The sequence below is a fragment of the Electrophorus electricus genome, chromosome 21 (genome assembly GCF_041902795.1).
Source record: "Electrophorus electricus isolate QZ-2024a chromosome 21, ASM4190279v1, whole genome shotgun sequence".
NCBI lineage: Eukaryota > Metazoa > Chordata > Actinopteri > Gymnotiformes > Gymnotidae > Electrophorus > Electrophorus electricus.
Window position 1 is genome coordinate 18,650,512 of NC_137517.1, and position 16,989 is coordinate 18,667,500.

A 16,989-nucleotide genomic window follows, 5' to 3' on the forward strand; every position below is an offset into this window, starting at 1 on the left:
TGTCTATTACTGTTGCTTTGTCTTCCTGGATATTTTTTTTATTTCTCAGGGCAGTGGTAGCTCAGTTTTAAGGTACTTGACTTGTAATCAGAAGGTTGTGGTTTCAAGCCTCACCACTGCCAAATTGCCATTGTTGAATCCCTGAGCAAGGCCCTTAACCCTCAAGTTGTGTTCTGTCATTATTGTAAGTTGCTTTGGATAAAAGCATCATGGTATTTTTGACCTATGCCTGCTGTTTCAGATTGTGGTACTGGATGTGTATTTAGGATTTATCCAGCACACATTAAACTCACTCGGGTTAAACTTTGGTTCCTCACGTTTTCTGGTCTTGTGTGTGTGTGGATGTCACTTTGTCAGGTCTGTCTGGTTTTCTCAGTATGTGTGTGAGGGCACTGAGACTCAAAACAAAACATCTGTAACTCTTTTAATTGGTTGGATCGTTTTATTGATGTTTTAGTAATACAAGCCTCTAGAGATTATATTTCAAATAAAGAATTTTATTGGTGTTTTCTTTGTTTTATTATTATTTACTGTGAATGTAAAAGGCAAAGATGTGCTTTATGTACCTTGACCAGATGCAAACATTCTGTAAAGCAACATTAATGAACTTGATAAAATTGTAATAAAAACATTTATAACTGGGGCCCCTTTCATATACAATGTAATATTTCATGTGCCATTTCACATAAATATTTAACACATATAGTTATTATACTGTATAACATGTATGACGGTGGTTCTTGGTCAAATACGTAAAGAAATAATGTCATTTGAACTTACAGTGATATGCTCTCCTACGTATGGAGAATTACCCATCAGCCACCATTCACACAAGTGTTACTCTCCTACTTTAGCAAAGTGCAAATTCAGTCATCAAGCTCATTATTTTTCATTGATTTGTGTAGCTGTATAATCAACCACCTTGTGGTTTCGGTTTTGTTTACTTCATGATCAATTTCATCACAGACATGACAATGGTTTTATTTCTTGATACCGGTCGAACATAAACTCAAATTGCCATTGGTGTCTTGTCACGTGGTTCATAGCAGAGGCTTTAATTTCCCGCGGAACTTTAAAAAGTGTTCTGATTTAGAACGAGCAAACGTGTAGAGTCTCACGCGGACTGTCCTCGTGCACAGATTGGTAACGGTTATAGTGACGTCGGCGTTCCTGTCAACGCTTTTCTGAAGTAGGACAACTCAAGATATTGTACCGACCAGAATCACTGGATATTCTAATAACTATCAGACATAAGCCCCAGTATTATTGGAATTAACAAATGTTATTACATTTACTGAATAATGTTTAAAAATACTTTAAAATATTTCATATATTAACCCATCCTCTGGATTCAGGAAGGATTGTGAAACGCCACATTAAATATATCTAGAGTTACGATGAGCTTCCTCAACCAGGGGAACTGTTAACTAAGGAAAACTTGGACGATCAAAGAAAATACTTTTGAAATTATTTCCCAAATGTAATATCTTCGTCTGCTCCTCCGTCTGATCTGTTTACTTTCTATTTATCCAGACGATATCCGAACTGTAGAAGGACGGCTTTCTGCGCATGCGTATCTACTTCTCCAGTATGAGGGCGGCTCATTAACATTAAAACATTAACAAAAAGACACGTGGACATTGTCGACTGTTAATTTACCCTTCAAAAGCAGGAACTGTTTTTTATTTTACAGAGTGGGACAGGTTGGTCAAGGCCTGTATTTATTTATGACGCACAGCATCGTATCATTTCCCAGGTGGAAACTTGTGCTGTTTCAACCAGAACAACCACCACATCAAAACACAATTCTTTGAATTAAATTTTTAAATTAACGTCTGACCACTTCAAAGGTTCAAAAGGCTTTATTGTCATTTCAGCTATATACAAGTGCACAGCAAAAACGAAACAGTCTTCCTCCAGGACCATGGCGCAACACAAAACAAGTGAAACAGACAACACACTACACCAGTGAAAACAATACAATACAGTGCAATAATGTCATACAATAAATGCAGGACAGGACCAATACACAATGAACAGACAGTGCCTTTATTTTTACCAGTGCGCAGTATTGGGAATATGTAAAGTGGATTATGCACAGGAGTCAGTGACATGCTATACTCAACATAGCAGTCACTGGTAGCAGCCAGAACAGTTCAGAGTACAGTGCTGATTTAGTACAGCACTCTAGTAGCAAGTAGGAATAATGTGCAAGAGGGCAAAAGGAGTGCATATTGTGTGTGTGTGTGTGTGTGTGTGTGTGTGTATAAGCATGGATATCACTCTTAGTGTAGAAATGCTTGATAACATTATAATTGTTTTGTTTTGTTTGTTTTATCATGTGAATCTAAATATGAAGTGTACTGGGGATGCCCATTGTGTATTGGTCCTGGGGAAAGGAATTGGACTTCATCAATAAATTAATTTTTCTATAATCGGTACAAAAGCGATTTGGTTTAGTTACCAACAAACAAGGCAAACAACATAGACTAGAGCTAGGAGTAGCAAGACTATTTTTAAGGAGGTATTCAGCTTCATTTTTCATAAGTGTATGTTTGGCTGGATTCACATGATAAGCAATTCTTTCACTGAGTGACTATCACGACATCCACATCGTGTTTAAAAACCACAGTGCGAGAGGGAGTATCCGAAAACAAAAACAGGTGATGGTACATTAATCGTATAACATTGAGTTGGGCTGACTCAGGAAGACGTCCTACATTAGAGGGGATGTCTTTAAAGGATTCGGAGTTGGGTAGGCGAGCAGAAGGACAACAATTTTCAAGCTTAAACTATCCACTTAAGGGAAATACTCAGATAAAGGGGCAGGGATGGGGCTACAACTAGGGGTAGAACAGGTGCACTAATACTACCATTATCATCTGTGGAAGCATAGCATGAAACAGCATTTCAGCATGTTGATGTGACATACACTTTTTCTTACGATCGGGTGTGTGTATCACATAATCCATATCACGTAATTGTGATTTAGCCATATATGGACCAGCAAATCTGGTGTGAAGTGCAGAACCTGGCAAAGGCAATAAAGATAACACTTTGTCTTCTTCCTGAAAGGATCAGTGAACAGCTCGTAAATCGTACCTAGCTTTCGTACGGCACTGGGAGTGGTTTACGGTTTTGTGTGCTAGATCACATAAGGAGCGTAAACACTCACAGAACTTGCTAACATAATCAAGGACGTTAGAAAGCTGCTGGTTCAAGCCCCACCACTGCGAGGTTGCCACTGTGGGGCTCTTGAAGATGGCCTGTAATCCTCAGTTGCTCAAGTTGTACTCAGTCATAGTTGTAAGTTGCTTTGGATAAAAGTGTCAGCTAAATGCCATAAATGTAAAGACTGAAGGAGGTGTGTTGGAACTTCCCCTTTTGGAGATGTTCCCTCTACCCAGCTGTCTAGTCATCACAGTTTGGTCTTTGTTCAAGTCTCTCAGATCCTTACACTTGCTAATTTTTCCTGCTTCCAACACATGGAAGTAAAGCCCTGCCTGTTCACTGGATGTCTAATATACCCACCCCAGTTCCTCCTGAATTTCCTTACTGGGATGATGTATCTGATCATCAGTGGCACTCCATCTTACAGCAGGAGTAGACTTCACTACCCAGTGAACTATACCAGTTTCACATTAAAGCTGAGGAGAGTCAGTGTGAAGTAATGTGTAAAACACTAATCTGTGGTCTAGTTGTTGATTATTTAAAATCTAAAGTCTGTTATGAAATACACTGAGATAGTGTTTCTTTGGCTGCTGAATATCTCATCTGACATCAGTGCAATGATAATGAACACAATTTATTTGGTTGTTATTTATTTAACTAGAACATAAAAAAGGAAACTAGTCCAACAAAGTAAAAGATCATTAAAATAAATGAGAATATTCTAACATTGGAATAAATGACACACAATAGTAACATGTGCATAAAAGTGAAACATTGCTGCACGATGCTTCATATAAACTGGTGGTCAGCTGGCAGTAAGTTAGCAGAGTTCAAACATTCAATCTCACACGTGAAATGACTTCAAGCAAACAGAACAATGTCCTTCCATCTTCAGTATTTTCCTTTAGACTCTCACTCCTCTGAGACTGCATTTTCAGTCAGAGCTGTAGAAAAAACATCAAACACAGAAATCAAAGTGTAGGTGTTAGAAAGCTCCCCCTGGTGTTATTAGATTATCATTTAATAAATGTTTATTGCAGTCTTGGTCTTGTAGTTCAGAGAAGGAAAAAAAGCGTGTCTTGTCTCCAACGCAAGCAACGTGTCGACATTGTCAATGATTGTGGGGAGAAAATCAGTATTTTATTAAACCAGCATATAAAATAGTTTTAAATGTCTGTTTACAAAAGTATAAACTATGTATAAAACTTTTAAGTTGTTGGTGGTTGTGGTTCCCATGGTAACCTGTACTGTTTTGTTTTCATTCATCTCTCTGCTCTGTCGTGACTGTGTGTTGTTTGGCTCTAGTTAGTATGTGTATTTACACTCATGTTTCTTTTAGTATTTGCTGTCTTGCCTAAAGTAACATTTTCTGGTTCCAGTCATTGTTCTCGTCACTCTTGTTTTTAACTACTGGTTTCATGACCATGTGCTGCTTTTATAAACCATGATTTTTATGGATAACACATAACAGACACTTTACTGTCATGTGTCCTGCTTGTCTTTTATTAAGCAGTATTAAGAGTCATGACAATGGAGAAAGTCATAAAAACACAGAGAAGAAAGACAAACCCTATGATGCGTTTTCAGATTCAAACAAATGTAAGTTTGGTTCTTCCAGTGTGTGTAATGTGTGTCTAAGAGGAAGAGTTCTTACCGTGAGCTCTGTAGCATTTGACCCCCAGCACGATGGACACTAGCAGATATGGAGAGACTGCCAGTAGACTACTGAGCAGACTAAGGATGGAGAGTGGAGCTTCTGAATGGGACAGAGCTGATCACACACACACACACACACACACACACACACACACACACACACACACACACACACACACAGAATTAATCACAGCTGAAGAGCTACAGTGCTTCTGTGACTCTGCAGAGCGTTGAGGGTGAGTGATGGGATACCGACGTGAGCCGTGTGAACAAAGACGTTTATTTTAAACAGATGAAAAACACGAACAGCTACAAATGAGAAGCCACATGACGAAACATGGAAGTGAACATAATGGAATGGAATGATAAAAAATACAATTAATCTAAAATAAAAATATAAACCAAAGAAAAGTGACACTCATTGCAAACAAGCCGTATAACTTAATTCATTCATTTATTCATGTGGTAGCCACCCAACCACTTTACAAAAATTATAATATCAACAATACACAGAACCTGTTGCATTGTTTATTTTAACTGGGTAATAATAAAAAGGATGTGTGTGAGTGAGAGGAGTTATTTATGTGCTGCTGCATATTTGCTCTGCTACAGTTAAAACTAAACTGAGCAGCAAATCCAAAGAGTTTGTAGGAGCAGGTTTTCTAGAAAAGGGCATCACACAACAACGATGGGAGCTTAACACTTTCATGACTGAATAATATCATTTCATATAGTAAAATATCCAGTCAGGCATAATTATATCAACTCAGATGGAGATGAAACACACAGTTCAGGACATGCAATAGCAGAGTGCATAGAGATATCTGTTAGAAATGACTAACATTCTCAAATTAAAAATAGATTAAGTATTTAAGTATTTTAAATATTTTAAAATAAAAACAATAGACTTTCCGTAACATGGTGTAGCAGTAGTGAAGCAGTAGATTAATCAACAGACTTTTAATTAACTGTTTATATCAGATTTGTTTATAATCTGATGAATTCAGTTGTTTTTCACGTTATTTGGGCGTCCAAGTTCATATCTGTAGATGTTAACCTGAGAAGTCACTGAACATGTAATAGGTATAATACATACCATCTTAGCATACTAAACAAGTTCTTATAGACATGCTGTTAACATTCTGTAACTGGATTTTAACTGGACTTTGAGATGGGGTTGGGGTCAGGATTACAGTCCTGCTCATTCACTTGTGAGTGTGATGGTTTGTCTACTCAATATTTGTGTCCATTTAGACTGCACAGTCAGAACCAGCTCAGGCTCCATTGTAGAAATCACACAGTATTTAAATTCTGCTTTTATGTTCACCTCTCAATAAGATCGTGTGTTGGAATCTTATAAAACCTACTAAAACTGAACACTGGCTGCTGGTTACTGAGAAGTAGACGTCTATCTGCTCCAGACTATGTGAGGTCACTGTGTACTCTCTTCTTCAACACAGAAGGGGGCGCTATTAGTGAGATCAGGTCTTGTAGTGCAGGGGGAAACAAATGCTTTTAAATCAGGGGTGCCAAAACATTGTGTATTATTTTTTAAGATCCATTATAAGTTGATAATGATATTAACAAGAAATGTAGTAAGTTTGCACTTCACAGCTATAATACCATACAGTATTACTGGAATAAAAGTACAGTCACAGTATATTTTTTACCCTTAACAAGTAAACACAATACATGTGGACTGAGTGTCTTCTGCTACTCTCTATAAAGAGTTTAAATGAGTAAAATAGATGTTAAACTCATGAAATGACTGTGATCTTACCATGTACAGCCACAGTTACTGTACAGACCTAAATCTATCACACAGATAACCAACACAATGTTTTCTATAATTATACACTGTAAACTGTTACTCACTAGTATACATAACCAAATCTAAATCTTTCACACAAGTCACTGCGGTCTGGTCCTGTACATGTTTTAATGTTGAATAAATCCATTAATTCAGGAACAAATAATTCATGTCCTGTAGCAGATATGACAGCTTTCTGTTATTCAGGAAATCAAACATTTTGCGAGCTGCTTCATCATATTTTTACTAAAATGTAATTGACTGCTGCCGTCTAGTGGCCAATCTGTGCACATGTCCAAGACGCCACAGTACATGTAGTGACACTTGTAATCTAATATTGTGCCAACTTTTACTGAGGGTTGACAAGTACTGATATTGTTGAATATCTAACTGATAGATTTAATTTCTAAAGTAGTTATACACTGTAAACTGTTCCTCACCAGTAACGTTTACCCACAGTGCATCACTGTAGTGTGTGTAGTAGACTGGGTTTCCTCTGCCAGCTCTGCACCAGTACTGGCCTCCATCAGAGGGCGCCACTGAGCTGATGTTGTAGGAGTTTGCTGCAGTGTTGGTCTCATTCTCAGGGTTCTGTGTGTGTCTGGACCAGTAAAAGCTCCATCCAGCAGGCTGGTCCAGCTTACAGTGCAGAGTCACTGGGTTTCCCACCAGTGCAGCTCCTTTAAGGCTTGATGTGAGTTCAGGTGTAGGTTTAACTGCTGATGGAGATGAAACACACAGTTCAAGATATGCAATGGCAGAGTGCACAGAGATATCTATGAAATGACTAACATTCTCAAATTAAAAATAGATGAAGTATTTAAAGAGTTGTAAATATTTTAAAATAAAAACAATAGACTTTCAGTAACATGGTGTAGCAGTAGTGAAGCAGTAGATTAATCAGCAACTTTTAATTAACTGTTTATATCAGATTTGTTTATAATCTGATGAATTCTGATGTTTTTCATTTTATTTGGGTGTCCAAGTTCATATCTGTAGATGTTAACCTGAGAAGTCACTGAACATGTAACAGGTATAATACATACCATCTTAGCATACTCAACAAGCTGTTATACACATGCTGTTAACATTGTTACTGGATTTTTACTGGACTTTGAGAAGGGGTTGGGGTCAGGATTACAGTCCTGCTCATATACATGTGAGTCTGAAAGTTTCTCTACTCAATATTTGTGTCCAATTAGACTGCACAGTCAGAACCAGCTCAGGCTCCATTGTAGAAATCACACAGTACTTAAATTCTGCTTTTATGTTCACCTCTCAATAAGATCATGTGTTGGAATCTTATAAAACCTACTAAAACTGAACACTGGCTGCTGGTCACTGAGAAGTACACGTCTCTCTGCTCCAGACTATGTGAGGTCACTGTGTACTCTCTTCTTCAACACAGAAGGGGGTGCTATTAGTGAGATCAGGTCTTGTAGTGCAGGGGGGAAACAAATGCCTTTAAAGTAGTGGTGTCAAAATAAAAGTCCTGCAGGACCACAGTACAGCCCTGTTCAGTGTTTCACCTGCTCTAACAGAGCTGATTTGTTGTTATAAATTTTGTGTATCACTTTTAAGGGCCATTATAAGTTTGTAATGACATAATAACACTAAGATAACTGTAACTGTAATTACGGTATAACTCTAATACCATGTAATGTAACTGTAATTACAGTACAGCACGAACACCATGTAGTGTAACTGTAATTATAGTACAGCTCTAATACCATGTAGTGTAACTATAATTACAGTACAGCTCTAATACCATGCAGTGTAACTATAATTACAGTACAGCTCTAATACCATGCAGTGTAACTGTAATTACAGTACAGCACGAACACCATGTAGTGTAACTGTAATTACATTACAGCTCTGATATCATGTAGTGTAACTGCAATTACAGTCTAGCTCTAATTTCCTTGTGCCCAGAAAACACAATACATGGAGTGTGAATTATGCTGCTAACTACAAATGGTTTAAATTATTTAAAAACAATAATTTAAATTAATACAATAGCTGTTAAATTCATTAAGTGGCAGTGATCTTACCATGTACAGTGATGGTAACAATGTTACTGCTCTTTGATGTTGTTGGTCTGTCATGTCTCTCTCCTCTACACTGGTACTGATCCCCATTAACTACAGCATCTCCACTGATGGTGAGAGTGTCTCTGTTTACAGTGTAAAACACAGACTGAGACACTGTAGTCCACTGACTCTGAGCTTTCTTCTTATACCTCCACTGATATGTCCACCCATCATAACCCTGAACCTCACACTTCAGAGTGACTGACTCTCCAGTGAACACAGGATTCTGAGGCTCCACAGTCAGTTTAGTTGTGGGTAAATCTGTGGAAAGAGATGAAGAACACTGCATGTTACAGCTGACTGACCCCCAGTGTCTTCCTGGAGTCACTCTGTATTTACATATATTATAACAAACAGGTTAGACCCACGATGCTGCATTCTAATCTGTTAATCACTGTGTTTTGTGGAGATTATCTGGAGATTATGTGGGATCTGATTGTGATTGGAGGGTAAAACGTGAACCCATGACTGTGAGTCACTTAATTATTCCATCCAGTACCATCTTGGACACTTTGTCCAGTAATGTGACACTTGTAGGAGTAATGTGGTGACAGTACAGTAGGAGTAATGTGGTGATGGTACAGTAGGAGTAATGTGGTGATGGTACAGTAGGAGTAATGTGGTGATAGTACAGTAGGAGTAATGGTGGTGATGGTACAGTAGGAGTAATGTGGTGATAGTACAGTAGGAGTAATGGTGGTGATGGTACAGTAGGAGTAATGTGGTGATAGTACAGTAGGAGTAATGTGGTGATGGTACAGTAGGAGTAATGTGGTGATAGTACAGTAGGAGTAATGTGGTGATGGTACTGTAGGAGTAATGTGGTGATGCTACAGTAGGAGTAATGTGGTGACAGTACAGGTGGTTCTTAAAGTCAACAGAAATGAACACAAATGTTTTTATTGTCTAAAACGCTCCGAGCCAGTCCTTGAATTAAAATGGCCCCTAGTTTACAAATAGATACTATGCCACTGGAACCAGTTATCTACAATATATACAGCAATGTAATAGCATTTAATTTTTTTTAGAATAAATGAGTGTATCACATGTAAATTTAATCCTTAATTAATGTAACTGGATTCCATGTGAACGCTTTATGTTACATTTATGTAAATACTGATTCACACCACAAGATGGGGCTGTTTCCTTGAGTACTTGGGTTACTGTAATTTGATTTCCTATTTCTGCTGTGGATAGAATTTATAGAAAACATCTATTCTGTCTCTTAGAAAATGATGGCTAACAGTTACGTTACATGGCTTGAATGACTAAATGTAAGTAATGTATATCCATAGTCTCAAATACTCCAATGCATATGAAAATACAAATATATAAACTGAAGAGTGTTCAGTCAGGGACAGGACATGGTGTTCATGGTGTTTACAGTAAACTCAGTACAAGCGTAAATTCACTAAATGGAGTCTCACCCTGGACTGTGATGTTCACAGGATTACTGCTCCAAGATTCAGAATTATAAAATGATTTTCTTGCCACCATACATTTGAAGCTCTGTTTAAATTAGTGTAATAATAAAGATGTGAAATCTTTAAATTCTGACCTCACACACAATCACCCAATTATTGGAAAGCAAACTAACGTCTCTCTCATACACACACACACACACACACGCACGCACGCACACAAACACGCACACACACACGCACGCACACACACACACACACACACACACACACACACACACACACTGAGAACATGTTAAACGTCTCTCTCATACACACACACACACACACACACACACACACACACACATACACACACTCACACACACACACACACACACACACACTCACACACACACATACACATACACACTCACACACACTCACACACACACACACACACACACACACTCACACACACACACACACACACACACACACACTCACACACACACTCACACACACACACACACACACACACGCACTCACACGTACACACACACGCACGTACACACACATGCACACGCACACACACGCGCACACACACACACACACACACACACACACGCACACACACACACGCACACGCACACGCACACACGCACACAAACACACATACACACACACTCACACACACACACGCACACACTCACACACACACACACACACACACACACACTGAGAACATGTTAAACAGCTTTTCTTATTAACTCTAGTTAACAGTTTTCTTAGTCAGTAACTGATAGTTCTATATATTGTGAACTATAATATCCTGTTATCAAACATTTCCTTTTCTCCTTAACTAGTGAGTGCATACATGCAGACTCACTGTGCACTGTGATGTTAACAGGATTGCTGCTCCCTCCAGATTCAGACTGACACCAGTACACTCCAGTGTGGGATGTGTAGAGGTATCCGATGGTGCATCTAGATCCTGTAACTGATCCCCTGAAAGATGAACAATCTGACACATTCCCACTGTGTGTGTATCGTCTCACTCTCCATCCAGTAGAGTCACTCTGTCCCTCACAGCTCAGTGAGAGAGAGTCACCACTAAAGTGTTGAGTTCTGCTGGGACTGATGATCAGAGAGACTGGAGGTGACAGACCTTAGAAACAGAAATTATACATCACGTGTTATTATTATTGTTATTATTAGTGTCTTATCATAGCAGGAGTGTAATTAACACATTTAACATGGAACGATTACAACCATTGTGTTGATTGCTCTGATGATAGAAAATAATTTTAATAAATTCTGTTTAATAATATCTAGGTAGTGACATCTATCTAAGATCATGATTTTGTCTTTTGGGGTAACATAACAGCCCGAGTACCACAGGGCAAGGAGCAGTACGTACAGACTCCCTTGATGGTGACACACGTTTATTAACACACCATCAAGACAACGGCACTCACGTATAACATAAACAGTGAACATGAATACAGCTACAGCTAACACGGACACCATGAACACTGTGACCATAAACATGAATGTGAACATGAGCAAAGACTGACAACAACGCACACACCAACAAGGGTTTAAATACTACAAACATAACAAGACTAAACCAGATGCAGGTGTGTGCTGACAGCTGGACGTGGTTACAAATAGGACGAGTCACAAATAGCCGACGAGAAACTCCCACTGCATGTGGCGGGCCATACCACGTGATCAGTGGGAAGGTAATAAAAAGAGTGTTTACAGGGAAAAGAGACTCAACATTGCATTAGACATGATAACATTAACCATCAGGGAGTACAGGCCAGAGCCCTAGTAGAGGCCTCTGCAGGCTTCAGTAAAGGATCATGGGTAGATTTTGGTGGAACTCAAGGTAAGATATACGACCTCTCCACCAGACTCAGGACTGTAGAGAAAAACATCTTCTTTAGGACAAGGTCAAGAGAAGCCTTCTCTTGGAATGTAGCGGTAACAGCTTCCACCTGGTGTGGGTGTTGAATATCAGTTTGCATATTGAGGTTGTTACAGAAAGATGTGTGTGTGTGTGTGTGTGTGTGTGTGTGTGTGTGTGTGTGTGTGTGTGTGTGTGTGTGTGTGTGTGTTCCAGATTCACTGCCAGGATTTCCACCCTGTTTGAGACTCCGCCACGTTCCTTGCCGGGTTTTCCAGCCAACTGTGTCGGCTATTTAAAAGGCCCTCCCACGAGAGAGGAAGAGGAAGACAGCGAGTAAGGAGACTGTGTGTTAGCTTGGAGTTTGTTTGGCTGTGATTGAACATTTGTATGACGTGTTGTGTATCACCTTGTTTTTCACATTTTTGAACTTCGTCTTTGGCTTCGCCCCTCCTGCTTCGGTAGCTGTGTATACCTACATATATATAGATTGTGTAAAGAGTGTAAATGTTGTTTGTTTGGTACATTGGTGTTGGACACTGGTGGTAAGGAGTGACTGCAATTTTTGTTGGGTGTGGGTTTTGTCTGTTTGTGTCAGGAAGTTAGAAAGGTTTGTTGTATGTTTCTTGTGTTATTAGGATTAGTTAGGGTATAGTTTTATTTCCTTAGTGTGGGTTTTGGTTATTATTTTGGCCAGGTTCACTCCTGAAGGAATTGCACCAGTAAGATTATTTGTAAATCATAACCTCTGTACAATACACTAAAAAAACCTTCCATTTGTGCTTCTGTTTGTTTTGTTGCTGTTCATTTTTTTCCACAACTTCTGTTACGTTAGACATTTGCGCTTCTTTTTCCTTGTTACAGCCTCACAGCCTGACGGGGTCATAACAAGGTAATAAAATGATATTGTAAGCAGAAAAATAGGGAAGGTCCAGAATAAACTGGTTTCATGCTGGAAAGACCTCTGTAGGCTTCAGTGTAAATCCTCAGGAGGCCTCTGACAGGCCTCTAGGGGCCTCAGTCGAGGGGGAGCCTTGCTTCAAGGACAGGACAGCCCGGCCAAGCACCGGAAGAAACAATATGGACATCACTGGAAGAACCAATATGGGCATCCGGTGATATAGAATATGATCGCCTTTAAAAAGTAAAAGTAGTTCAGGATGAACGTAATGGTACCAAGAACGGGTTGGTGTAAGTATTGAATATCAATTTGCATACATTGAATAATGTTTGGTGTGGAGAACAATAGTGGATCCTGGACAAATATTACGAAAAAATAAAAATGGTGATGTAAGGGTCCTTGAAGAAAAGGTATAAAGGTGAGCCCACCTGAGACTGTTAGACATTCTCCAGATAATGCCTCGTTTATAACACTGAGCTCAGAATAAAGACGGGACCAGCGCTTCTCTTCAATTAATTCCAGAGTCTGCATCTTTATTTCTATTTAGTGTGTAGTGAGTAAACAGTCTTGAACTTAGGAAGCTCTAGGAACGACCATATGTTGACGAATGTTTGGTTTGTATGTAATGAAGGTGAATGCAACGCTAGTATGTAAAAGAAGGTGGGGTGAATACATAATTACTTCTGACCAATGTATAAAAATGTGTTTCTTTGTGTGATTGTTAGACATTCTCTAACATCTTTATTTTATATTTGAATGTTTAACTTTAATACTAGCTGACTGCGGACTTAGGAATGACACTATGACACTGAATGTCTAATGTTTCATCCACACACACACACACACACACACACACACACACACACACACACACACACACACACACTGCTGTTGTTTGTCCTCACCAGTGATCCATAGTGGCTGTGTGTTGCTGTACTGTGTCTGATAAGCTGGTTCTCCTCTCTCTGCTCTGCACACATAAACTCCTGTGTGATGTTGAGCAGCAGGGCTGAGAGTGTAGGAGCCTCCAGATCCTCTGATGCTGTCTGAGAGGAGCTCAACACAATACCTCACATAGCTATGATTGTATGTTACTGGAGTTAAACATTCTCTGTAGGGAACAGATCTGTACCAGCTGAATGTCCAGCCTGTAGAGGAGTCTCTGACCTCACAGCTTAGACTCACTGAGTCTCCTTCAGTCAGCCAGCTCTGTGGAGACACATTCAGTACTGCCTGGGCTCTCTCTGTAACACAGCAAATATAAAATCCTGAGTGTTTAAAATCACGTACACACAATAACAACCTTGCTATGAATGTCTATTGGCTAAATTCACAGTCCAAACTCACCTGACACAGTTAATGTAACAGCATTACTGATCTCTGAGCTCTGAGAGTCTCTTCCCCTGTACCCTCTGCAGGTGTATGTACCACTGTCATACTGTCTAACAGAGCTGATCATGTATGGATTGTATGTGACGTTTGGGTAGATACTGTAGTTATTCTTATACCAGCTGTATGTCCACCCAGTGTCTCCTTCTCCCTGTATGTCACATCTGAGAGTCACAGTCTCTCCTCTGAACACGTGATTATCAGGACTTACACTCACAACAGCTTTAACATGACCTGCAGAAACATTAAACATTTGAATTCTTCATTCAGTTACTTTGAAAACAAATAAATTACACAGATCTAAATCTAAATCTACCACACCAGTCAGTGCTATCTGGTCCTGCATATATTTTAATACTATATCAATTCTTTAATTATAAAATACATACACTAAAATGCTAAATGTGTAAATTAATACATTTAAAATAGCAAATTTTCATAAATGTCTAAAGACATCATTCCATCATTCCATGTTTCATGTAATAGCTGAATAGAGTTAGTAATGGCAGTTTGGGTTTTAAATAATATATAAACAGAATATAAATCACCTTGAGCAAGTCCAGCTTGAACAAATGAAATCAGCACTATAAACATAAAAGAGGGAACATATGAATATGAACAATTAATTAATTTATTAAAGAAAACACATGAGAGCAAAACATTTCAGACACAATTAAAATAAAAGTATCATTGTTAATTTAAGCATAAACACCTTAACATGCTGGTTACCACTATGTACAATTGTTCATTTAATAAAAACACCTTAACATGCTAGATAACGGTTTGAATAAATGTACATCTAAACTCTGCTTCAAACGGAGTGGGGAAAATGACTGCTGTTTTCACAAGTACCCTAATTAAACAAAAGTGAAAGACATGACTCTGTCACGATAAACCATCATTAGAGTGCTTTAGAGCGCTGAAAGTTGTGAACACAAGGGGGCGTCAGTGATTTATGTTTCTGTGGGCAGTGGTGTGTGCTGTGGTATGAGCAGATTCACTACTGCTGTTTCACAGTTCCACAGTGTCTGTTACTTATGGACATCCTATCCAGCATTCTCTAAGTGTTTAGAAGGTTTATGAAGAATGAACACACACTGTGTAACGTGGAGCGATAGAGAGCTGGACGCAGACGCTGAGAAGAGCGAGATTTATTAAGAGCAAATCCAGAATCTGGGTCATTAAGACAGTCCAGGGTCACAGCACCAATACGAACAGATCCAGGAAATATATTAAAGAGAAAGAAAAACACGAAAATCAGAAAATAAATCAACAGACAAACTCAGAGAAAACAGGGTACAGATACACAGACAACAAGGCAGAACCCAGAACATTGACTGAATAAACGAAAACTAGACAAGAGCTCAGACAACGGCTTAGTACAAACACAATGAGCAGATAACGGCTAGAACAACGACCAGCAAGACACTGAGGAAAACATTGGGTTTAAAAACATGACCTAACAAGGTAGAAACGAGGAACAGGGGAAACTAATGAAGGACAGAAAACTAAACGAGGGGCTGAACTAACGAAACCAAAACAAAGAATCACATATGGAAATGAAATCCATGGAAATCAAATGGAAATGAAAGCCAGGATGGAAACAGAAACTGAAAGCAGGTGAATGCAGCGACGCTCGGGATCGTAATACTGATTCACAAATCTGCTGAATTTGTGAATCTGTTTCTGAGATTCTTGTATGGGATTAATTGTTAAATAGTCATGCAGTATTAATGGGAGAAAATAAAAGTGTTTGTGAGCTGTTCCAGGACTGCAGAACTGTTGTTCTCCATCTCCCCATTTATGCTCATAAGATGAAGCTCTGAAAAAGAATCCAGTGGAGTTGTGTGTGTTGAGGTTCATGTCACAGGGTTTCCTTTCATATCTATAAAATGAAGAGTCTCTCTTGTGTCAGGCTAAATACAGCCAGACTATGTTGGTCAAGATCATTCTTCCCCCTCTTAATATAAGTGTTTTTGTTTATATTATAAAAAGCAAAGGGGTAATAATGTTTGTCTTGGTCATTTCTTGTTGATCGTCACCTTCCTATATTGTTTACTCATGTTACATTTTTTGAGATTGCAGTATTTTTACCCAGTTAGTCTGTTAAAATCTTAATATACACTGTATGTTACATTCTATCACATTTACCCCAACACACAAAACAGCCCAAGCAGTGGATGTTATCTGCTGATTTTCTACAGGGTGTTTGTAGGCTGCACTTGACTGTTTCAGCATCACACAGCATGTAAGTTTTCCCACTCATATCTGTGGTCATTCTTTGGGTTTGCTGTACTCTACTGACTTCTGTATTCCTAAATTATGTTGGTATGATCCAAATCTCAAATATACAGACTGTCCGGTTTCTATAGTGATAGTGATGTCATGGCTGTCAACTAGGTGTAGGTAGTTAGGAATCTTGGGGTTCTTCTTCACCCCACACTTTCACTTGAACCTCATGTTAGATCCCTCACTAAATCTGTTTCTCTCCTCTAAAACTCTACTCCATGGTTTCAGTAGCTCTTGTATTGATCATTGTAATCATCTTTTCACTGGTTTTACTGTGAAACTCTGAAAAACTCATCTGCTAGAGTCGTAAGCATCCATATCACTTCCGTGTTTCATCAGCTACGCTGATGTGTAGAAGTACGCTGATAACT

General features: G+C 38.9%; 1 protein-coding gene across 1 annotated transcript; it reads right to left on the reverse strand.

The window, feature by feature from the left end:
- Nucleotides 1-3,843: 3,843 nt before the first annotated feature.
- Nucleotides 3,844-14,912, reverse strand: LOC118240637 (Fc receptor-like protein 5). Its single transcript, XM_081704716.1, has 8 exons — nucleotides 14,878-14,912; nucleotides 14,288-14,563; nucleotides 13,846-14,184; nucleotides 11,017-11,295; nucleotides 8,689-8,988; nucleotides 7,078-7,356; nucleotides 4,826-4,942; nucleotides 3,844-4,115 (listed from the first exon to the last, which is right to left on the reverse strand). The coding sequence occupies exons 2-8, from the start codon at nucleotides 14,397-14,399 to the stop codon at nucleotides 4,084-4,086; spliced, it is 1,458 nt and encodes a 485-aa protein (XP_081560842.1). The 5' UTR covers nucleotides 14,400-14,563; nucleotides 14,878-14,912; the 3' UTR covers nucleotides 3,844-4,083.
- Between the last annotated feature and the right edge of the window lie 2,077 nt (nucleotides 14,913-16,989).